Source organism: Serinus canaria (assembly GCF_022539315.1).
Source record: "Serinus canaria isolate serCan28SL12 chromosome 7 unlocalized genomic scaffold, serCan2020 HiC_scaffold_29, whole genome shotgun sequence".
Lineage (NCBI taxonomy): Eukaryota > Metazoa > Chordata > Aves > Passeriformes > Fringillidae > Serinus > Serinus canaria.
This window is the reverse complement of record NW_026108147.1, coordinates 1,942,253-1,967,376: the sequence shown is the minus strand read 5'-3', so window position 1 is coordinate 1,967,376 and position 25,124 is coordinate 1,942,253. Positions and strand designations below refer to the sequence as shown.

At 42.6% G+C, this 25,124-nt stretch overlaps 1 protein-coding gene across 1 annotated transcript in view; it reads left to right on the top strand.

Annotated features, from left to right (window-relative positions):
- IKZF2 (IKAROS family zinc finger 2) overlaps positions 1-24,310 on the top strand; it is a 115,074-nt gene extending 90,764 nt beyond the window's left edge. The window contains 4 exon segments of the mRNA XM_018911806.3: positions 1,877-2,014; positions 9,406-9,423; positions 9,426-9,548; positions 14,546-24,310. Coding sequence (XP_018767351.2) covers positions 1,877-2,014; positions 9,406-9,423; positions 9,426-9,548; positions 14,546-15,270 — 1,004 coding nt within the window. The 3' untranslated portion in view covers positions 15,271-24,310.
- The last annotated feature ends 814 nt before the right edge of the window (positions 24,311-25,124 follow it).

Here is a 25,124-nt window from a genome sequence, read left to right as displayed (position 1 = left end):
TTGTGTCTTACAGTTTATCTAAGTTGCTTGATAGCTTAGTGCAGCCAGGGCTGAATTAGGTGGGCTAATTCAGCCCTGCTTCAGCTCAGTTCACATAATTCCTTCCATTGCACTGGATTTTTTTATTAGACACCACATTAGCTTCTAATGAAGGTGTCAGACTGACAGACATTGATGCCATCTAGATGCACAATGAAGCATTGTAATGGTGATTATAGAAGCCCCTCCATCCTGGGGAACCTCTGGTGTGTTTTCCTAAAGGTGCCTCCAGAATGAACTTGGCTGGTTTATGTTTAAGAGCTGGGGCTTGATCCAGATCCTTCACATCAGGGGCAATTATTCTGGGAATGATAATGAGTCTCATGTTGGGCCTCCACTGAGAATTCCATTACCAGCATCAGTTATGGCAACAGTGTAAGCAAGTGAGCAAACTAAAATGAGGGCCACAACACTCTTTGGTCTAAGACACTCTTTCTTGATGATAAGCCTTGTCTCAAAACAAAGAAATCCACACTTTGGATACTTATTAAAAACAGTTTTTTTACCCCTTGCTGGAAAACTTGGTTGTGCCACTAAAATGTGCGTACAAACTTTTTGGGAAAACCCAAAACTTTCTGTGAGGGTGTTCTTTTCATCAAATTCCTTTTTTCATGTTTGAGCCCTCTGCCCAGTTCATTCTTGCTGTGCCTGACCCCACAGCTTCCCTGAGTTCCCCCATCCCAGTGGTGGTGATGCAGTTTGGCTGCAATTAGTACAGCTCAGATTTCATTAAGTAAATGACTCTGAAAAGCTTTCAATATTGGGACAAACCCAATAGAAACATGTCGATTACCCAACAGAGGATGTTCTCAATTTCTTTGGCCAGAAACTAAAATTCTTACCTTAGATTTTCAAAAGTCTGGAAGAAGTTTGACCTTCCCCTTCCCTCAGCCAGCTCTGAAGTTTGCAGCCAGTGGTGTTTTACTAGACTTGCAGCACTGACTTAATAGCTCTTTAGTTATTAGAGGATAAATGTTCATGTTCTACAAGTTTAAATTATATTAAAAGCCTTTATTAGCACCACTTGGCAAAATCCCTTCTGGCTAGCTTTCTGGCCTTGGGCTAGGCCATTCTTGTGGTTTCTTAATGACATGCTATGAAATGGATATAATTTATGAGAATTTGGTGCCAGGTTTTTGCGTGTATTAAGAAGCATTTGCCGTTTGTGCTTAATGCTGCTGAGCAAAATGAAAAAGATGAAAAACTTGAGTTCCATCTTGCATTCATCAGGCTCGATTTTCATTCTACATGGCCTTCTGTATTTTTATGTAAATATATTTATACTATATATTTTTTTATGTTAGCTGGTCTCTGAATTACTGGTTGTTGGCATGTAGCAGTGCTGTTACCAAAGTTACTTTCAATTTATTTTCCAACCCTCCCTGAGTAATTTTGGCAAAGTGTTCTCAGTGAAAGAACTCTGAGCCACGTAATAGGTTTCCCCACAGTTGGGAGAAGAATTAGGCCACTGGGGCAGCTCATTTTAGTGACAGCAGCTGTGCCATGGGCCAAAGGCCTCAGAAGTTTCTTTCCCACGAGACTTGGTGCTGGGGTGTGATTCAGCTGGTTGGTATTTTCCCCCTCTCAGCATCTGTTTATTTGCTTTGCCACCGAGGCCGCCTCCTTTTCCTTCTGTCAGTGTGACAAACGGATGGGGCAAAGCACCTGGCGGGTGGGAGGAGGCGCGTGCAGTGGCAAAACGAGCCTGGGAGAAAGACCTGGGACTCCAGTAACCTTTCTTAGGTGTGTTTCCATCTCAAGAGTTGTTTGTGGTGGAGGTGTGAGCTTTGGTGATGGCTGCTGTGGATCTGACCCCCTGCTCTCATTCTTTCCACAGTGGGGAAGCCTCACAAGTGCAACTACTGCGGCCGGAGCTACAAGCAGCGCAGTTCTCTGGAGGAGCACAAGGAACGCTGCCACAACTACCTGCAGAATGTCAGTCTGGAGGCTGCTGGGCAGGTCATGAGTCACCATGGTGGGTGCAAACCGCCTCCAGAGCTCCCTTGGGCTTGGAGAGGCTCGTGCTGGGTTCTTTCCATCTTCTCTTCTTCCTTCCTTTCCATCGCTTCTGTCTCAGACATTGCTCACACTCAGAGAGGCAGGAGGAGAGAAAAAAGATGGGTTGAAAGCCTCACTCTGTCCAGTTTACCAGCCCTATTTGTGTTTATTTTGTGCAAGTCAGTGTTTCACTTTTTAGTATGTGTACTATGCAGACATGAAAATAAAGCCAAGTCACCTGCTCAGAATTACCCCAAAAGCCGTGTCACAGAATCATAGAATGGAAGAGTCCTTAAAGACCCTCCAGTTCCAACCCCCTGCCATGAACAGGGACACCTTACAATACACCAGGTTGCTCCAAGCCTCATCCAATCTGGCCTTGGACACTCCCAGGAATGGGGCAGCCACAGCTTCTCTGGGCAACCTGTGCCAGGGCCTCCCCACCCTCACAGGGAGGAATTTGTGCACAATGTCCCATCCATCCCTGCTCCCTGGGAGTGGGAAGCCATTGTCCTTTGTCCTGTCCCTCCATCCCTTGTCCCAAGTCCTTCTCCAGCTCTCCTGGAGCCCCTTTAGGTGCTGGAAGGGCTCTAAGGTCTCCCTGGAGCCTTTTCTTCCACAGCCTGGCTCCACAGCAGAGGAGCTCCAGCCCTTGGAGCATTTCCAAGGTTCCCTCTGGACTCACTCCAAGAGCTCCATGTCCTTCTGCTGGGAGTCAAAGCCATGTATAAAGTGTATGATTCTCTTCCCCTTCCTTTCTGATAGGAGTGATAATTAGAAGAGATAAGGATGGCAGAGGTACTCAGAAGTCATTATTTTTACCCTCTGTAATACTGTCTTCTGCCTTCAAAAAAGGGAGGGATGGATGGAAAAATCTCTAGAGCAGAATGGAATTCAATAGTGTTGTAAAAAGTAATTGTAACCAAAAAAAAAAAATGTTTGTATGCATTTACATTTGCTGGTATTAATATGTTAACTAACACTGCATGTGTTAATATACATAAGGGCTGAAGATTGCCAAAAAGATTGTTGAAAGCAAGAAATGTCAAACTCTGTGAATTTGTTTTCAGAAATTTCTGGAGCTATTAGTATGGATAATGAGCATAATGTCCCAGACTGCAGGGTTGAAGGCTTATCTGTAGCACTAAATGCTAAATGGTAGCTGTCCAAAAACAGTTTTAATTTTATTCAAAATTAGTGTCTCACAAACTCTTCTAAAACTGAACTCCTTTTAACTTTTCAAAGTTGCCTTTAGATATTTGATACTTGAAGACTTTAACATGTTTTACTATTCAGAAAATATAAAAATGGCATGTTTTCCATTTTAATTTAAAATTACCTACAAATACTAAAAAAAGTTAGTTTGTGGGTAAATGAAAATGCAAAAGAACACTTCCATTTTTTTCCCCCATTTTGCTTATCATGACTGAGTGGAGACATAGGGCTTAATCTGGAAATACTTTCTGTAAAATCATTTTTAAAACCCTGAAAATGCAAGCTGCAATAAAATCTATTCGGCCTTGCTACTATTGGCTATATTTTGGTGACAGAAATCTCCAATATTTTTAAAATAGAACTTTCCCATGACCAATTTAAGCCTTTAAAGGCACATTAGACAGTTTTAGTACACATTGCCAAAATATTCATACAGCTCTATTAAGTAATTGCTCTCTTTTAGACACCCTGGAGACTAAAGTCAACATTTAAAATGTCATGGATGTTTTAAAGATATTGACACGAGTGATTATGTGCCTGAGGTGGCTTTTTTTGGTAAAAGTCAGTGAAAAGGCAGATTTCAGGGCTTTGCTGTGAAGGTACCTGTGGTGAGCTTGGTCAGTTAGGTGGGAGTTGAGGCACTGATTGATTCCCACCAAAATACCCACTCCTTGTGCCTGCTAGCCAGGGAGGGATGATTTCAGTCAGCCTCTCCTCAGGGAATTCCAGGAGCCTGCCCACAGCTCTGACAGCCAGGATGTTTGAGATCCTCTTGGGAGGAGCTTCCCAAATGCTGCTCAGGGTCTGGTTTTATTAGACAGTTATTTATTAAAATAATAAATTAAATTTAATTAATTAAAATTTCCAAGGAAATCTAAAGCTTTTTCTAAGCTGCCTAATACCATGACAAGAGGGGTTAGTCCTTAACCTTGTCTGCCCAAAGAAGCTGCAGTGATTGACCTTGCATTGATTTTTCTACCACCTGAAGTTAAACCAGTTAAATCCCATGTGGACAGTTCTTTTATTTACAGCCTGACTGACTTTGCTTGGGCTTGAAAAAGAAGTGTTCACACAACCACTTCACTTTTCTCAACAAAATTAGCTTAAAGCAGCACTTTGAATTCAACCAGTGCCTCTTTCTCCTCTGGGCAAATATGTCTGTGCCTCCCCTGGTGAATGTTTAAGGGATGTTTGATCCAGTGTCTCTATTTTAGTTGTTCAGAGAGGGCACAGCGAGGACAGGCAGTGACAGGGAGCTCCAGATCCAGCTGGGACCAGTCAGAAATCCCAGCTCCCATCCCAGCACCAGTCACACCAGTGAAGCTCAGCATGAGGATCATGAGCAGCAGCCTGTAGAGGTCTGCAGCAAAGTCCTTTTTCCTGGGACTGTCAAGAGTACAAAAATGGTTACTCAGCTCAATGTTAGGCCTTACACTAACCCTGAAAAATCTGTGTTCATTTCCCTGTCTCCCATGTCACACATGGAAATGATATTCCTGAGGATGACTGAGAGTGTGTTTTGGAGACTTTTATTTTGCATCCCACTGGGGTGAGCTTTCCTAACTCTTTTCCTAAATATTTGGTGTTTTGTTTTTTGCTGGACATTTTGAAGCATTGGAGTGTGTTTTGGTGTGACTCCTGCTCTCAACTTCCATAGCACACAGAGCAGGGAGATGTGGGGATTTTCTGATCCCTACCAGCATCCTGCTCCTCCTGATTTAACAACACCAGCATTGGCCAACACTAAGCATTGATCCAAATTATTTCTGCAGAGACTAATTGTTCCAGAAAACTGGAAGCAGCCCCTAGAGGGTTTGGATTTTTTTCAAGCATTGTGCTCAAGCCCATCAGTTTACAGGCATGCTACAGACATCTCCTTTGGTGCTTTCAATTATCTCTGTCTTGCAGATGGCTTGATCACCTGACTGAAGCCACAAGGGGAAACAAGAGAGGAGAAAGGAGGGCTAGTTTTGGGGGGTGGGCAGGAATATACAAATCTCTGGGTCTTGCACCATCCTCTGCCCTTCCTTGTGTTCCCATTCCCTGCTCAGCAGGACAGATGCTGCAAGAGAGATCCCACGATTTTGTTGTTGAAATTTTTTAGCTGAGCAGTGCTGGCTCTGGAAGGAGAAATCAGTCTGCAGTGTGTTGGGGGTGACAAAAGGGACAGAACCTGCATGCCAACAACGTGCCCTTTGCAGGAAAGAACAGGGAGAAATGTTGAAGGCTAGATAAAGTTTGCACCCAGTTATATCTTCTTCTCCACTGCCACAAAGCCAAAAGTCCAGAGAAATTCTTCCAGGAATGGAGAAGGGTACTCTTTTCAGGAGAAGGAGAAAGAAGCCTAGCCCTAGGCTGTGAGGCTCAAAGGCCAGCTCCACATAAAACACACAATGGCCTTGTGTCTTTCCCTCTTACATAGTTGCTTAAAACATCGTTAAAATGCTGGTCCCACAGGACACTTCCCACCAGGGTCCATGGGAATATTTCCTGTCATTTCTCTGCACACACACACTTCTTTTAAATAGCAATATTGTGAGCCTCAGAAAGGAAATTGAGGTTGATGGAGTAATACTAATTTATACCAGCTGAGACTTAGCCCAGTGTCTGGTGTCTGCACACAAAATATTTATCAGCAAAATACACACTGGGTAATTTTTTTTTTTTTGCTTCTCTTTTTTTTCCCCTATTCTTTCCTCACTGGTAGAGCATAAACTCTTTTAATAGTTCATGTGGTTTCTTACAAATTAAGAAGTAAAAAGTTAAAGATATTCACTATGATTGAAAAAAACCAATGTCTTCAGGAAAAGAAAGACTGTTCTGAAGACTATCCAAGTTTATGAATTCAGAGTTTAGCTCAGAAACAATACTTTGTATTAATTACAATTGAGTATTGACAGTGTCAGAGGCAGTGAACTCTTCCATGGGCAATCCAGCAGCACACCCTGATAGCTGATGAAGAACATCCCTGAACACAAACACACTCGAGCGTGGGCTTTTCCTGGGCTGGAAGTTGGATTTTTAGAATAAAAAAGTCTTCCTGAGCTGAGACTGTAAATGCTCAGCATAAAATGAGTTGCTGTATCTGAGCTAGTTATATCTTGTCAGCTGTTCAAGGTAATGAAGTAGGATGTACTACAACAGAAAAGGAATTGCATTTACTGCTGAGTAAATGTGTACACGAGCTTCTACTACAGAGCAGCTGATTGTTGAGAACTGGTACTTGTGTGTGATCACTTTGGTTTCCCTCTTTCTTCTTTTGTTTTTCCTTTAGAAAAAAAAATGCAGGCTGGGCTATGTGTCCTTTATTTGTGTGATTTTTAAATTGAAATGAAAATTAATGTATCTAGAATTGTCTATGTGATATTTAACTTTTCAGGTTTCTGAAATGTGATATCTCATCTGTTTGGTGCTGTTTTGCCTGCTGTTTAAATGGTTTCAGAAACTAGATTATTTCCTTCTTTCCCTTCTCCCAGGAAATCTGCATTAAAAAACACAGTCTGGTAACTTATTTCCATCATAACACAAATATTAGTGTGATTCAGTGATTCTGTTGCAAAAGAGAAATGCCCTGGATTATAGACTTGGGTTCTGACGTGGGAAAAAAGTACCTTCAGCATGAAAGATGGAAAAGAAAATGCTTTTATTGTTGATGATTTTAGTTTTAAAATGAGTCCAAGCAGGATTTTTGCCTGACTTAGAGAAGAGCAGATGTCTTTTTTAGCACTATTCATTTTTCATGGAAGAAAGGTTTCAAATTATGTGTAGGAAATTTTACACACATATGCCCAGCAGCAGAATTATTTCATTATTACTTAATTGTTATAAGACCATACAAATGTCACTACATTTGGGGCTTATTCAGATGGCTTTTAAAATAATCAGGAGCTTTGAACTGGTTCAGGATGCTTTGCACAGGTGTTCCTAGGAGGGACTGAGCACCTTCCTGGTGCCACACCACCAGCTTTGTGTGTCCTGTGCACCAAGGGCTGGAAATCCTTGAAGTGGCACCGGGGTGGACACATCCCAGCATTCACACCCTGTGTGCATGCATCCCCTGAGCCTGGGGAAGTCAAAAAGGACAGTCAGAGAGGCCAGTTCCCAGTGAAAATCAGCAGACATCATCTTTTCTTTTTGCCCAAATCTCCTTGGTAAATACTTGAGTAGTGCAGATAGCCCCTGACCAAGCACGGTGTTTAATTAACCTTAAAACTTTACCCTTAGCTATTAAAGTATTCCAGGCCTCCCAGTCTGCACTGGGCATTAATTAGGTCACTTGAACACTGCATCCCATTTTGTTGCAACATTAGATTCATTTCATATTTATGCTTTTTTTCCCCTCCCTTTCAGTGATGCCAGCAGGACTGCCTTGTAAATGAGAAACCATTGTGTTTCTCAGGGGGAGCATCCTGTACAAATAAAAAAGCAGCAGAGTAAATCATTTTACAGCATATGGTAGATTCAAAGCCTCAAAGTACTCAGCTTTCCATAGCAGCAGAGGCACAAATGGAATCAAATGAATAAATTGCCATGTTTTCTTATTATGGATGTCTGAATTGAGAAGTTCACCTGAGCAGATAACTCTGTTTTGTAATTGCCTGGTATTTGCTCTTCCTTACTAGAAAGAAGGCAGAGACAAGGCTTTTATCACCCCATTTTTGGTGTATGATGTGCTAGCAAACAGCTGTGTTTAGGAACAGGGGGGTGATTATTCCATGCCAGGATCCTGAAGGTGGTGCAGCTCCATGGGAGGAAAGTGGGCTGGTGGAGTTCATTTCTGGCACTGGCTGGGAGAAGGTGTCTGTGACACAAAAGGCTGCCATGGTGAGAGACAGGAGGAGGGTGCCAGGCCTTCTCTGCCACCTCTGCAATACCAGCACCTTGCTGGGAGCCTGATCTAAGACAGAAAACGCAATGGGTTCCTCTCAGTTTACAAACTGTAGGAACTGTGTGCCCCATCACCCCAGTTTCTGATCCATTCTCATACCCCAGCCATCCCATCAGCACCTGGCCTAGTGGCTGATCCCTCTCAGGTTTTTCTTGCTGCCTTCTGAGGATGAATGCAGGACAATTGAACTCATAACAGCAGAGCAGAGCTACACACCTGGTAGATCTTGCAAATGACTGGGACTCTCCAGTCCTAATCCACACTGATTAAAAAAGGATGATTAGAAGAGGATGTTCAACAAAACCAAAGTACTTTGTAGGTGCTTAAGAATGTCAGCAAGTGGCATAAACCCCTGTGCCAGTGGCTCACTAGCCTGGTCAGAAGCTGTGCAATTCCTACATTTTACCTTTAGCACCTTATTCCCTAAACTGACAAATGTCAGGAGTGAAATGAGTAAAGACAGAAGGAGTTATTGATGTTTTGGTTTTGTCTCAAATGCAGTGTATGAGCATTCCCCCTGATGTAGATAGCACAGGAATGCTCCCTGCTGATCCCCGCTCCCTGATGAGGTGAAGTGAGAAGCAGAAAAGATCTGTGCTTGAGGGGATAAAATATTAATCAAAAAATGGGTAGTTTCTGTGTCTGATTCTGAAGGGAATTTCCATGTGATGGTAATCTTGCAATTCCAGTGCAGTGTGTGTTGATTTTACAGTGTGAAGAGAGGAAATAGGCTTTAGCAACCTGATCCTTCATTTGAGAGCCCTTTGTCTTGGGGAACACACAGCCAGGCCCAGCAAACACCACTCATCAATGCTGTGTGTGGTTTTTAATCATTGAGATTAGTGCCAAAAGATAATTCTGAGAGTAATTATGCTGATATGTGAAGGGAATACACAAAGAGTGATAACTAAAGATTGACATTGTTGACAGGTGACCACACTGAAGAGAGAGTAACACAAAATGTCACCTACAGAGGGAGTTCTCAAAAGTGTCCTCTCCTCACTGGTGATCTTGAGTGTCCAGAACAAAACAAGCCCTTTTATAAATGCTTAAATTTGGGTTTCTGCTAAATAAGATGTTCCCAAGGAGAGCTGTTTTGGGAATGTGGCTCTGTCTACAGGTGATTGCTGTCTTGATGCCCAAGGTGTTCTCACTCCTTGCTTTACATTGTGCTGCACTTGTTGCACAATCAACAGGGCTCAAATTATTTCTGTTGTCTGTGAAGTGTAGACCTGTCTGATACCATTTTTTTTGGTTTTATGTAGTACCTGCTCTGGAAGATTGTAAGAACAAGAGCCTGTGATGGACAACAATATTTCTGTGGTGCCTTTTGAGAGACCTGCTGTTATAGAGAAGCTGACAAGCAACATGGGAAAGCGTAAAAGCTCCACCCCACAGAAGTTTGTGGGTAAGCTGGAAATGAGCCTTTTATTCTTTTTAGTGCATGGGTATGGGTTATGTGCTCTTTGTAACAGCCAGAAGAACAAGGGGAAAGTAGCACTCACACACCTTGATTCTGATACAGCAATGGAGGTGGTTAAATCACAGCAAGGAATCATGATAATTATTGAATTCATTTCACCAGTCCAGAGAATTCTAAAGTGAAGTTCACTACCATGAAAATGCCTGAGAAAACCTTGAGCTTTCTACTTCACACTGTTTTGTTTGTGGGTTTTTTTTAAACTTCTCTCTAGCCCTTCTGAGATTTAGACTTGTCATCTTCCCTCTCCGTGCTCCAGAAAAACAAAAACAAGCTAAGACTGTCATATAATTATCTGTCTCCATATGTGTTAAAAAAACAAACAACAAGTATCTCAAGACTTCTAATTTGTATTAAATTCCTGACACTTGGCAACAACTGGTCTGATAATACTGGAATGAGGAAATAAGTCACATCCCTTGTGTTGGAAGAAGAAATTCCTGCTGTTAGTGCAGCACTCTGCACACAATAAACTTATTAATGCATGAATGAGAAACAGCATTGCGTGGCTTTTGGTTACCAGATTTAGAATCCTAGGTCAAGAATTTATATTTTGGTTTTTATCTTGACATATTAAAATTATTTAGCTTGTAACAGGTGATAGTATGGTGGTTTGAGCTGTAACTTGAAGCTTCTTTTTACTGCTACTAAAGCAATGCAAAACTTCTTAGGAGGGAAGCTGGAAGAGAGAATTGTTTGGGGTAAGTGTCAGGCTCTGCAGTCACATAATGAGTATTTCCCACACTCACTCCCTGAAGGGCAGTCACACAGAACTTAAGGTGTCTCATTCTGCCTGCTCTGAGGACACTTACAGAGAGCATCACAGGACTGTAAGTAATTAGCACAGCCATTTAGAAAAATTGTTGCCCCTCAGCTAACTGGGGATTCAGATGGATTAGTTCAATCACCCCTGAAGGGGGCTGTAAGCAGGCTGCATGGTTTGGCATAGCAGGGGGCCAGCAGTGTGCAGCAGCTCACCTGGGGGGACTGACACACTGACCTGGCTGCTCTCAGTCAGCTGAGCATTCCCAAATCCCAGTGCTGAGCCAAGGTTAGGCCAGCAGTGATCCATATCCCACCTGGGGAACACTGGGAGACATCACTGTTTCCTATGTTGTTGTATAAACCAGAAAGGTGATTTTACTTGTCCACTCATGCACCATTGACCAAATGTTGCTCTTGTGTTCAGAGGTAAATTTACTGATTGGAAATCTTTGCCTGAGAGATGCTGTACCACATTATTCTTCTCTTCAGCAGGTTACACTACTTTGTTGTTAAATTAATCAGTTTTTTCTGTAGGTGTAACATATCACTATTCCTATGTAGGATAAAAAGTACCCCCTTTCATATTTACCAAATCTTATTTTTCTGATCTTTAGTGGCATCACAGTGTTTAGATTGAATAACAGCAGTCCTCACTTGGCTGCCTTTCTTTTTTTTTTCTCCCCTCCACCATGACCTCACTTTTCTTCTCCTTTTCTCCCCAATTAAATATTGTTCAGCTCTATCAGGAAGAATGTGTAATGGTTCTGTTGCTTGCAGGAAATTTTCCTGTGCATTCTGCGAGCATGGCACCTGTCCAAAACAACTTAATGGTGTTTATGAGAAGGTCATGTAAGCATAAGCTAAAATCTTTGCATGCTACATCTATCAGTGCTTTACTGCTCTTTCTGATCAGCAATCTCCAAGGGACTGTGGTTATGGACCACAGTCTCTCCTATGGCTGAATTTTCAGGAGGAAAGGAAGCAGTGTACAGCAAATAGAATGAATTCATTTCTGCATGAGAGATATATCTGCTCTTGAGGTACTAGTCTTACCAAAGCAGCTGAAATAGGGGAGGCACACTCCAGAGAAAGTAAAATTTGTGATGTGCAGGAGTGTGAGTACTTCATTTTGCTTCTTGTTCAATGAGGGAGAGGCAGACACCAGTTAAATTAAAAGCAGCCATCTTCAGGCTGGTCATGTGAAGCAGATTCACATATTTTCAGTTGGAATTTGGAGCTTCCTCTCAGAATGTCACTGAGGTTAAGAACTGGCAGGATGCAAAAAGAGCCATTTATGTGGCTTACGATAAGACCATGGCTGTTAGAGTAAGAATTAAAAATACACGGGCGTCTCAGAACAGATGAAGATCAGCCAGCTGCCAAATTACACTCAGCTTCTGGTTAATGGGGGTCAGGGAGAAACTTCCCCAGGGGGAAATGCTGGAACAGCTTCCTCCAAGGTTTCTTGTAGCTTTCTCCCAAGTGTCCAGCACTGCAGCTGCTTTAGAGGCTCGATGAGATGAACTACAGGTATCACAGGACAGCTGTGGCTGTGTGCTTTGATCTAGCTTCAAATACCTGGATTGGGGTTTATTTGAATGTCATATGGCCAGAGGGGAGAAAGTTTTTTCTTCTCCTTCACTAATGTAGGGCAAGGATAAATAGACTTTGAGCATGGTTTAAATGAAAATTCAGAATGATTGGTCTGATTAGCTGATTTTAAGTACAGAATTGGCTAAAGAGGAATTTAATTTGGAAACCACATTGTACTGGTCTATTGGACTGTTTACTGGTTACTTCTGAGCTCTGCATTTTACGCCTTCTCCTTCCCATGTTATCATTTATTTTGCTTTTTTATGTCACACTCCATTTCTCAGACTCTGACATCTTTGGAACTGGTTCATAATTAAAGGAATAAATAATTCAGGTCACTGGCAATTTACAGCTTTCTTTGCTGTCTGTGCTGCAGTAACTAAACATGGATGATGAAAGGAATCAAAATAAGGTTTGCATCATTTATGCAAGTAGCCCATAAAGGATGGGTAATATTTCTTGATCTGTAAAGCCTACAAAGGACTGACAGTGTGTTTGGCAGCTGGATCAGACCCTCACCAGATCCACTTCTTTACCAAACACAAGAATGACACAGGAGGCCAGAGCAGGTGACAGGCACCAGTGGGCACCATTCACACTTGACTCCTAGAGCTGTGCTCCAGTCTCCCCTTGGCCCCAGCTGGGAAGAGCTGCACTGTTTGATGGGAGGCTGCAGCCACATCCAGTTGCAGAGCTGTCCATCCTGTCTGTGGCAGCACAGCCATCACAGGCTGCCAGACCACAGCAAAGCACTGCAAGGAGGATGACTGATGGCAAGAACCATCCACAAGTCGTGTCAGATTACCTGGACCATCACTGAGTACACAAGTGTGCTGTGGGTCCAGCCATGTGAACAGTATTGCTGAACAGAGGAGGAACATTCATCTGCTTCACTTTAGACTAACATTTAATTACCTTGATAATCAGGGCTAAGTACCCCAGCAGAAGTGATGCATCATCATCTCTAAGGACATCATGGTTCTTCTCTGTGCATCACTTTAGAATAAGTCATGCTAAGTGGAATGAATTATTATAGTCAAAAATAAAATGCTGAGTGATAGATGTGTTGAAATGTACTAATGCAATTTGGAAGAGATTTGGGATTACAGTTCTGTTTCTTATAGTGGTTTATACACATTGTGTTCCAAGCAATTTTGGCAAAAGGGGATAGAAGAAGCTTCTTGAGTAATTTAATTCTTGAGTAGCCAAACCACTTGTAAGTAGTGACTTCTTGAATATATTAACTTACACTACTGGAAAAAAGTCTGCTTTTATGTACCAAGGAAGTGAAGTAACAAAGACAATGAAAACCAACCAAAATCATTTATCAGACTTCATCAAATCAGCTTTAAAAGTTAGCTGTCAACAACCAGCTAATTGCATGTGTGAACACATAGGAGCATGTGCATCTTCTATCATGTACACATAAGGTTTCCTGTTTAAAAAGAAGTTATTCCATGAGCTTTGCCTGTCCTGACTCTGCAAAGCCATCCCTGAAAGAGCAGTGCTGCTGAGCTGAGCCCTGGTGTAAGCAGTGGTCATCTGTTCTGTGATGTGTAACATGGTGCCCTGGGACTGCCCTAATCTACCAGCATGTGGTTCTGGTTTTGCACATCTGTCATGCCATTGATGTTAAAAGCTTACAAGGATGTGAGTGAGGATTCACAGTGCTGAACCAGCCACCTTCAGCATCATTAGGTATAAATTTAACCTGTGTCAGTAAAAGGTGCTTTTGTCTTTTAGCAAGTGAAACAAAGCTGTACACCTGGTTTCTCTGTTTGTTTTCTTACCTAATTAGACACTGGCAACGGAGCAGTGTGTGTGTGTGTTCGGTTTTTTTTCTCAGTCCAAAAATGATGGAATCTTTTTTTTGAGGGAGGAAACTGCAAAGATCAGCCTCCAGTGTTCCTGTAAATGGCTTCATTCTTGGCCACATGCTCTCACTTAATACTGGGGTTTTTTTCTGCTGGTTAAAGGATATTGTGGCTGTAAAGGTGCCACCATAACAAGCCCCCTGTACCTGTTGTTTGGGTTTCTCGCTGTTCAGCCCTGTTGTTAGGTAGGTGTGAGGCACCTCAGATTGTGGGCCACATGTGAAATGGTCCCTTGAATTTGGGGGAGAGTATGTCTGATGGTCTCCTCTGTTAGAACTTCAGTGACAGACTCTGCTCACAAGAGTAATGGTTACCAGAACTAATGGTATCCTCTGGAACAGAGCTTCAGTGGCCTCAGTATTTCAATCCAGTTAACATGTATTTCCTAACTTGAAGTGTGGGCACAGTCAGACTCAGTTGAAGATTTGGAATTGCTCTGGAAGTTGCTGCATCCACATGTTTCTCCTGGAATAAATTAAAAAAAAAAAAAAAGAAAAAGAAGAAAGCTTATGGTGAGGTTATTGTTTTACCCATCTCAGGATATGAACTTTCTAGGAGGTCAGTAATTTTGAAGGAGGTTAAATTTAGACTCTGGAATAATTTCACCCCAAGTCAGGAGGTTTCTGTCTTTTTGCAGTGAAACATTGCAGTGATGGTGTTGATTTTGCTCATGGATTTGCTTTTATCTCTTAGGTGAAAAGTTCATGAGATTTGGCTATCCAGATATCCCCTTTGATATGAACCTAAGCTATGACAAGGAGGCTGAGCTGATGCAGTCTCACATGATGGACCAAGCCATCACCAATGCAATCACCTACCTTGGAGCTGAGGCACTTCACCCCCTGATGCAGCACACACCGAGCACAATCGCAGAGGTGGCCCCGGTCATCAGCTCAGCTTACGCTCAGGTCTATCATCCCAGCAGGATAGAGAGGCCCATCAGCAGGGAAACGGCCGACAGCCACGAGAACAACATGGATGGCCCCATCTCCCTCATCAGACCAAAGAGTCGAATCCAGGATAGAGAGGGCTCCCCCAGCAATAGCTGCCTGGATTCTACTGACTCAGACAGCAGCCACGACGACCGCCAGTCCTACCCAGGAAACGCTGCCTTAACCCCCAAGATCAAGCCAAACCCGGCTTATGTGAAGGAGGAGGCCAAGCCTTTGGATGTCACCAAAGCTTCTAAGGGCTCTTTAAAGGATATGTACAAGGTGATCAACGGAGAAGGGGAGCAGATTAGGGCTTTCAAGTGCGAGCACTGTCGCGTCCTCTTCCTGGACCATGTCATGTACACCATCCACATGGGCTGCCACGGCTACCGGGACCCGCTGGAGTGCAACATCTGTGGCTACCGGAGCCAGGACCGCTATGAGTTCTCGTCGCACATAGTCCGGGGGGAGCACACATTCCGCTAGGCCTTCTCATCCAAAGGGGACTCCTATGAAGTACAAGAACTGCACATGAAGAAATACTGCACTTACAATCCCACTTTTCCTCAGACATTGAGACGCCTATTTTGTTGTTGTTGCTGTTGTTGTTGTTGCCGTTGTTTAATTATTATTATTAACCTTATTTTTTTGTGGACCCAACCTCATTTGCTCTGCCCAGCTTAAGAATGGAGAGAAGGAAGGGAATGGATAAAGCAGGGGTTTGTTGTGGCAATCAGTTTTTGGGGAGTGACTTGCCTTGCTTGCTGTGGGAGTCAGAAGGCAGTCTGTGTCTGTCTCAGTCAGTTGTACACCGTGTCCTCTTTTGGGATGTCACTCAACCATGCCAGGTGCTTTCAAGTCCCAACAAGATGCCACTCATTTGGAATTTCAGAGGAATAGGTAGAAACATTTCAGAGGAGAGCCTTTTTCTAATGTGAAGATACGGTGGCTGGAGGAAAGGGGGGGAACTTTGTTCTGCAGAATGAACAATTATTTTTAAAGCAAAACTGGTAGGGAGTTAGGAGCGTGAATCAAAGTCAATATTCCTCTCAAAATTACTTTCAAGGGTGAGCTGTTTTCCTGGGTTCAGTGTGTATTGCCCCTCTAGAATGTAAATAAATGAAAAAAGAAAAAAAAGAAATGTATGTCTTAACACTGTACCACCTTATAGCAGTTTAGTTTCATGAGTCTGAGGGCCTTCTGTGGAAAGTTTAAGGCTTGGTGTTTTTATTTTTCCTTAGCTTATGAAGCACCTTTTTTTAGAACTGTTGATATTCTGTTACTCCATGCCTATGTGTTGTCTCACTGGCTTCTTAGAGACCCTTGGGAGCCTTATTTCTTTAGTTGCACCCTAAGTTTTAAGAAAGAACATTTAGAAATAACATTTAAACTTGCTTCTAGGGCAGTAAGTGGCCTAGGAGTGGGTGAGAGTCTGTAGTTTACTCAAGAGGTTCTGCTGCTCTTCAGAAATACTTTTGGGTTAAAATTATGGATTTAAAAATGGCAAAAGGTACTAGTAGCTAAAGAACACTAAAAGTGTTCTTTAAATATAGGTATATAGAGATACATAATGATGTAAATACTTTCTCATTCTACTATCACAGTGTTAACCTCTTGGCAGCAGCCTAAACTAAGACTTGCAGCTGGGAAAGCGTTAGGAGCCAGATCCTTGGCCAGCATTAATCCTCTTGGCTCCATTGAATTTAATGGAACTGCCCCAACTATTTCAGCTACATCAGGATCCCAGCCTTGACTCTTTTTTCTCTTCTTGACTTCTTACTTCCTAATTTGCTGAACCACTGACTTCCTTTTGTTTGTACATCATCAGTTCTGCTGGATTTAGGGGTGAAAGTATTAGCAGGTTTTGCTGGATAGGCTTTGCTCCTGGTGAGCACAGAAACCCAGCAAACCAACAGGTCACAAATGATCTTCCCTGCTTCTTCAGAAAGGGATGAGTGGAGATGTAGGTGCTGTGTATTGATTTGGACTTAAAGATCTCTTTTTTTTTCCTAATTTAATAATTTCCCTGTAGAGAAAGCAAATGGAGAAGCACACTCCAGAGAGAGTCCTTGAGCTACAAACTGGACAAGAAAACAAGTCCACTGATCTGTTTTGTTTCCTTTCTTTCTCTCTCAGTAAATAACAAAGCCAGCAACCACCCTGCAAGTTGCATCAGTAAAAACTGGGCTTAAACCTACAGGACAGATTGCCATTGAAACCCAACTGTTTGTACCAATCACAATTGAAATGTTGTTGTTTGGCAACAAGAGCACAGCTTGAGAATGGAAAGATCTGGATGGGTTTAACCCCCTCAGCACACACGGTCTGCATGTGCCTGGGGAGACCTTTTCCAAAGGATAAAGTTACTAAAGTATAAAAGAGAGAGCAAGATCAGGCCAGAATGAATTCCCATCTGCTCCCTCCAATCTGTGCACTTGATGCATATGCCAGTTTGCTGTTCGTTTGGAGGGTACTGGGTTGTTTTTTTTTTCTTCTTCTCTTCCCTAGACCTGGAGCATTTGAAAGTAGGAGCTGAAAGGTATTGATTGAAATCTTTTTATGGTGACATTCTTGGCAGCTAGAACCTGTGTTTAGAAAGAATACAGTAGATCATGGCCAGATTACCTGATGACTGCTTCCCAGCACTGCAATGCTATTAAGTAGGAGCTGGTAAAGTCTTGCAGTAGCCTATTAATTATAATACAATATGGAGAGAAATGTCATCTTGTGTAATGTGAGACCTATCAAGGCTGGGAATATGCAGGCTTTGGAGAGACAGATTTAAAGATCTATTCCCAACATTGTTCTTAATGTCGTTGGGTTCCTCCCCCTCCTTCTTTCTTCACCCTAATGTAGAGGAAACTGGGACAAATGAACCAGTGCCATCCTCTGAACCATTCTCATTGTCTTGTGCCTGGTGCAGCCAAAGAGTTTGTGCAGAAGAAGAGCAGGGAGATGCTGGAGGGCATCACTTTTATTCTGTGTGCCTGATTCTCTGCAGTGAGGGAGGTGGGCTTAGGAGGCGGCCGGCCGTGCTTCGTGTCAGGGTGTGCCTGGAAACTGAGAAAAGAAAAAAGTGGTGGTGATTTACTGAGGCAGGGAAGGTCATTTAACAACAAGGTGGAAACTGAAAGATTCTTGGGCCTTGAGGGTTGCTGGGCTTTCCTGAGCCTCCAGAAAAACACATGCCCAAGCTAGAGAGAAAGGTTGCCGGCAAATCCTTTCAGTCTCCGGGGGAAACACTCTGTTCTCCCCTCTGTGGTCAGAGAAAGAACATTGGGCTGTGGTTTCTTGGAATAGCTAGCACTAGGGAAGAAGTGTTTAAAATGTCTGCCTTTGTTTGGGAAAGCACCAGAATACGGGAAAGGTAGAGAATCTCTTGTGTATGCACAGATCAGTTGGCTGCAATTCCATCAGCAGTTGGTTAGTGTGCCCTTGGCTCGCTGATATCTCACTGCTGCCTCCAGCAAGGTGTGTTCTGTGGGGGTTTGAAGGACCACAGCGGAGACCCACTGATTTTGGAACTGGCTTCTTGATCTAATGGTGGCAGGTGAGGTCTGTGTGTCCTGGTGTCACAGGCACTGAGGGATAATCATAGAGAAACTCCTTTTTTTGGAGAGGAAGAAACTTGAGGGGTCACCTTGGTTTTTTATTATCAATGTCCTTTTGTAAACATTCACAGGAGATTTTTATCCCAGAGTTAGGAAAAGAAGAAAGATTAAATTCTAGTTCAAATTTTGAACAACAATTTGAATTAATATGTACTTTAGAGTTCAATTCCTACTGAAAATTATTGGAGAGCTTTATGTAATGCAGTGTGTTCCTTCACAGAAGTGAGCAAAATGGGGCAGCAGAGATTTCTTTGGGTGTTTTTTCTTGCTTGCTCTTTGCAAGAATTGGATTTCTAAGAAAAGCTCTTGAGTTTCATCAAGTTCATTAGTCATTCATAGTGTACTAGGAATTTCAGTAGCTAATCCTTGGCCTCTAAATCCGTTTGTTCTGAGTATTTGGTGCTGGAAATCAAATCTGGCTGATTTTTATTGGACTCTTTTGAAATTCTTGGAATTGGGTTTCCGGTTAGAAACACGAATTTGCAAATTTAGAGTTGACTTCCTGTGAGCATTCCTCATTTTAATTTAAATTAAAAAAAAAAGTCTGGGCACTTGTCTGCCAGTAAACCCTTTTGCTTCTTTTACATCAAAAATGGCAATATTCTGACTCAGTTCAGAGATTACAAACCTATTAATTTAAAGAGAAGTGTGACTGCTTATTCTGCTCTTGGTGTGATCCATCTCCTTGGAGCAAAGGGCATTATCTATATATCTGCAGTTATGACTGATTAATTTTACAGCCACCTCTCTTTGTAATCAGTTAGGAGTGCACATCAAAATATATTGCATTTTTCAGGAAAGCCTGCTCTTTACTCAGTAACTTATGGGATTAAAATCATTTTATTCTCCTTAAAAAGTGTTTTCATCCATGATGTGATGTGAAAGGTGTCTAGGCATTAACCTGGTCTGCAACAGAGAGGAAGATTTTAAATGGCTTAATGGGCCTGATTTTTAGTGGTACTGGTTTCTACAATGTAATACCCAGCTCACAAAGTAGCCATGAGGACCTAAAGTATGTTTACTGCAAGGTGAAGAAATTCTCAATTGTCAGAGTTTGCAAATTTCTTTCTGTTTACAAGGGCTTCCCTAAATTTGTGGCAGGAGGTCAGGAATGAATCCCAACCCTTCAAAACTGGGCTTTCATGGGGCATTATTGCCCAGGCCCTGGGCTAGCTTGGTCTGATTTGAAAGAAGCCAGCCCACAGACACTCCTTCCTCCAGAGAGAAACTTTGGAGATAACTGCAGCAAAGGTGCTCATTTCAGCCAAGGGCAGGAGCTACAGCAATGCAGTTCCTTCACTGGATAAATTCCTTTCCTTAACTCTTGCTGTGCTTTTTAATGCACTGAGGGAGGCTGCCAGAGTCACACCTAAAGTCAGTGTGGGATTTTAGGAAAAGGGTGATGAAATTGGCTTTTCTGCTAGTAATTCACATGCTTAATAGCATTTAAAAACAAAAGTGGATGGCCTGTGGTCTGGGGCAGCTGGAGAGCTTGAGAAAGTACATTTATATATATATATATATATATATGGTATTGTGTAGTTAGAGGTATGCTTTATTGTATATGTGCCTTTTCCAAATGCATTTTGGGAGATCCTGATGTCGTTTGTGATATCCTAGCAGACCCTTCCAGAATGCACAACAAAAACCAACCCAAAGGAAACATCCCTCCTCCTGCTCTGCACCCTGGTCAGTGCTTTGCTGGGAGATTTCCTGGAGTCAGACAGCTTTTAGGAGTGGGAAGGGCTGAAAATTCCCCCAGTAAAGTTCATTCCAGCTATCCAGCCAGAGCTGGTCTGCAGCTGGTCCCAGGGAGCACAGCATCCAGGGTGCCCCCAGCTGCACCCTGCCCTACAGAGCCAGGGAAGCTTCTCCTGATTCCTCCCTCTCAGTGCTAAAAGTAAAGCACCCTTGGAAGTGGAATTTGCTCTGCTTTAGAGTTCCCACCTAGGACTGGGAGCAGGCTTTAAAGCACTTGCTTCTTGCTTCAGCCTGGAAAAACAAATGTGGTGAGTCCTTTGGAAGCGGTTTGCAAGTTTGCCTGTCAGGCTGCTGCCAGCCCAGGAACTGGCACAGAGACCAGAGAACTCATCAGCAGGAGGCACTCAGGGGGCTCAGGAGCTGGAGCACTGCTGGGACGAGCACAGAGCCAGTTCTGGGACTTTCCCAGGGCTTGGTGACCTGGTTTCAGGTGCAGTTGTTCCCCCTGCAGGGCTGCAGGGCTGAGTGTGCCAGCACAGCCAAGGCAGCAGGGCCACCACGGGCAAGGTGGCTGTGCCAGCAGGTTTTGGGCAGAGCCTGAGCCCAGCAGCAGCCCAGAGCCACCTCCTTGGCAATGCTCTGCTGGGCCCAGGCCAAGGCAGCCAGAGAGGGGTGCTGAGGGGAGCAGCTAGGTAGAAAAGAGCTGGAATTTGCTTCAGAGTGAATAGATTCCCTTTTATCCCATTGATGTGTTCTGAGATGTAAGCAAAGGAGAACATCACTGCTTTCCAGTTTGGTTTCTAATTTGACCTCCTTGTGTCCTTCTCCTACCCAGCTCTGAAATGTGCAGAGGACAGTCAGGAGGAGGGCTGGGCTCAGGCTTTGCTGTGCTGCATGCTTAACAGGCCAAGGAAACAGTAAAACCAGTCTCTGTAAAATTCACCTGCCTTCCCAGTTGATTGTGCAGATTCCTGGTTCCTGTTCACTCCCAGCCTTTGGAAAGGTGGTTATCAGTGTGCACACTTGGGTCCTCATCTTTGAAGATAACTTCCCATGCTATCTCCTGTACAAACTTCTCCTTTTCATCTTGGGGCCTAATAATCAGTGGACAGAAACAACCATTTCAACAGAAACCTGCATAGTTGCAGTAAAACTAATATTTTTTTACTGTTGGGAAAAAAACCCACAAAAAAAACTGTGATATTTTGACTAGCAGTACTAGGTGAAATATTTCAACAGAGTGAATGACAATGAAGTTCATCAGATCATGTCTTGAGAGGGGCTGGTACCATGAGGAGCCTGTTGGGAGAAAGGGAGCAGCCTGGCCAAAGCTGGGGCCAGCACTTCCTTTCCATGGCAGGTGTTGGTTTAGGTGACTGCACTGCAGCCCAGGAAAACATCTGAGCACCATCAGCCACCCTTTGGCTCTGGCCATGCACAGGAGCTCTGCAGCTGGCTGTGTGCCTGATCACTGCCCTCCCTGTGGGATCAGGGTGCAGCACAGCAGCTCTGGGCAGGACTGGCTCCTGGTGCTGGAGGTGTTCCCTTATTCCATGTAAGAGCCTTAATCCCTGGCCCTTGGTGGGACCTGGGTACCCCCAGGCTCTGTCTGGGTCACCAGGCTGGATAAAGGATGGGAACCTCCCATCCCAGCTCTCCTTACAGGCACAACTGGGCCAGTTTGCAGTAAATTGGGCCATTTAGTTTTACCTCAAGTGACATTGAGTAAGAAAAGCTTCTTGCAGGGCTGGAGGTCACTGAGTCCCTACTATGCACTTCCTGGGATTTGACTTTGCTTACTGGAAATGGATGTTGGTTCCTGAACACACTGGAACAAGGGAAGGACTTTTTTTTTTTGGGGGGTAGTTTTTGTAGTCATTCAGATTCTGAAACTGTGATCAATTATTTGACGAATTGTCAAGTGTCCTCAGAGCTTGAACACGTTCACTTCCTCACCATGTAGCAGTCTCCTCTGGCTTTCTGTGCTTTTCTCTTTCCCCCTTTTCCTTCTTGGAGCTTTAAGTCTGGGCCTGCTCTTATCTCCTGTAGCTTTGGGCTGTCTAGGGGTATGGGGGGTGGATTTTGGGTTTTTTTTTTGTTCATTGGCTGTACAGTCTGTTTACATATTTTTGTACTCAAGTGTAGTTTTTTATTAAAAACAGAAAAAAGAAAAAAAAAAGTCGATTTGAGAAAAAAAAAATAAGGTACGTGCTCTTTGTAACACTTTAAAGATCTAGGGTACCTTTGAGATGACTCTACAGTGATGTAATTATAATACTGTATATTTGCCTTCCTTTTTAGTTGGTTTTATTTTCTGTTTTGTTTTGGTTTTTTTTTTCCTAAAATATATATCTTTTTATGAGAAACTGGAAACTTTTAATGCAAATGTTTAGAAAGATTTAAAATTGTAAAGTTAAAAAAAAAAAAAGTCATATAATTTTTTTTTTCCTGTTGGAAGAAAATGCTTTAAAAAAAAAAGTTTTACTACTGTTATATTCCAGGGTGGGGGTTACCAACCCCAGATTTGCTTCTTATGCTTCATTCTTGGATCCTGCTTTCTAAACATGATCATTGCAGCCGTGGATGATTTCCTTGTATTAATTCTTAAAACAAAAATCGCCAACATTTGGGTTATTTTTCTGTTCAAGTGCAATACTTACCCTGACATCTTATTAATGGACAGTGGTTTCTGTGTTCCTTCCTCAGTCCACACAAATCAGTGAAACAAAATGCTCTGCCCTGAATGCATTTAAAGATATGGTTCAAGGAAACTGATTGTGACTGACAAATATGAGAAACTGTAAATTAAGGCTAAAGGCCATAATTGACCTCCTGCTTGTTGTTGGCATTGACACACATCCACATCCAGAATTAAGGACATACCTGTCCTTGACTCTTCCTCCCTCTTCTTTTCTAATTGCAGCTTTTTTAAGAAAAGCACTTAATATCGATGTTTATTAAAAATGACAAAAAAATAAAAAGATCTTTTGTTCTGATCCAAAACCCACTCAGTGGAGACTCCTGTTGACTTTGAGGATGGATTTTGGATTAGGTTTAATCTCTTAGCTAGGGCAAAACTGCCCTTTACTCTAGGGAGAGATTTGCCTGCGTAAGAATTACAGGACTCATGTCTTTTATCTACCTGAGAGACCAGAAAAGCTTCTTTAGAGTTGTCCTTGTCTTATATAAGTTTAGATGGGACTTGTTTTACATATCCTACGTATTTATATATAGTGTATTTTTAATGCCTTCCCTCCCAGCCCCAGTAGACTGAAGCCGCTGTTGTGTAAATATGTATTTAGGTACCTGATAAAAAAAGGAATAAAATCCCATTGAGACTTCTTGGAAAGGCAGTTACTGCGCATGCACAGTAGCCACTTTTGTCTTTTAAATTTCTATTTAAGAGATTTCTTTTTAATAATAACCAAGGTTAGGAGACTGTATCCCCTTCTGCTTGATTGCCAAAATCATTGCCCAGCCCCTGGTGTCCGAGCTGAAGAAGAACAAGACCACAGCTTCTCCTGACCACTGCCCTGGGAAATGACCCCCTTTTTTCTCCCAGGTGGAAGAATTTTTAGTTCTGTGATTGATCTTCTGAGCTCAAACTGAGGAATCTTTTAAATTAAAAAAAAAATTTAAAAAATTAAAAAGACATCACAGTTTACTCCAAAAGCCAGTGAAGACACTGGGAGTTGTCCCACTTCTTTATGTGTTCATTGGAAGGTGCTCTTATAAAAGGAGTTCAGAAACAATCCCTTTGACAGTGGTGCATGTGAGCAACCCTAATGTAAACCTGTATCCCCCTGCTAAAAGAGTTTTGCCGCTATAGACTGAACTATGGGACTTGTTGTTATTTTTATTTTCTTCTTAGCAGACATGCATACATATGGTTGCACATCTGTATGTGTGTGCTCTGTACCTGTGTGAGTGTTGTACAGCCATGTGAGAGTGGGAGTCCGTGTGTGTGTGCGTGTATAAATAAAAGAAGCTGCAGAAACTTTGTAATACTTTGTGAAAAGGATTATATTATAAAGGTTTGTACTGTCTTGAGTGCACAGCTACTGGAATAAATGTAGGGAATCTCAGGAACAAGCATATAATTTGTCCAAGAATTATTTCTTCTCAGAAGTGTAAGTGCAGTTTTTAATTCTGTATATTATTTAATATTTTACCAATAAAAATAAACTTCTGACATGAAAGGGTTTTCCATTCAAGCTTTCTGGACACGTTGTATGCATGCATGTTTCTTTCTTGCAGCAGGAAGCACATGTGGTGGTTTGGCAAGAATTGCATTTCTACCTGCTCACAAATCCTGTGAATTAGCCAGAGAGACTGAGTGTGTAATGGGCTGGGGTTCTGAGAGGGGGGAGTTGAGCACAGATCTGCTTTTTATATTCCTTGGAGCTAAAGAAATGCCTTCCATCAGCTTCAGCACCCGTGAGTGAAGTGTCCACGAGGGTCCTGCTGTGTCAGATGGTGCCATCAGCCCCCTGCCCATGGCTCTGGCGTGTTTGTGAAATGAATTAGTGCCCTGAGGTTTTTCTGGAAACCCTTTGAACCCTTCCCTCAGCATGGGTTTTTGGCTGAGTTTCCTCACCCTTCCAGAGGTGATGTAGGGATTTGTGGGCATTTCTCATTGCCCAGCTTGTCCTTCCTTCCTTTCCTAAGGCAGCTATTGACCTGGTGGCATTCACAGTACAAACTCTTCCAACTCAAAGGAAGATCTCATGGAGCTTCATAAATTGTTTGTTGTTTGTTTTACAAATCTCTTGTAAATTCTTGGTTAAAGGTTAACCAGCCTTTCCCCATAATAAAAGTGTTCATCATTCACATGAGAATGGAAATTCCTTAAGATACCACCTGAATAAAAGTTAATCTTCCTTTAAGTCATGTTTGATGGATGTTGTCTCCAAGGAATGCTTCTGTTCAGTGAGCAGAATTTCCTGATTCCTTTCACACAGGATTGCTGGATTACTGATTTTGCTTCCAAAAAACCCTCAAAATTCAGCTAATGGGACAGTCTGATCT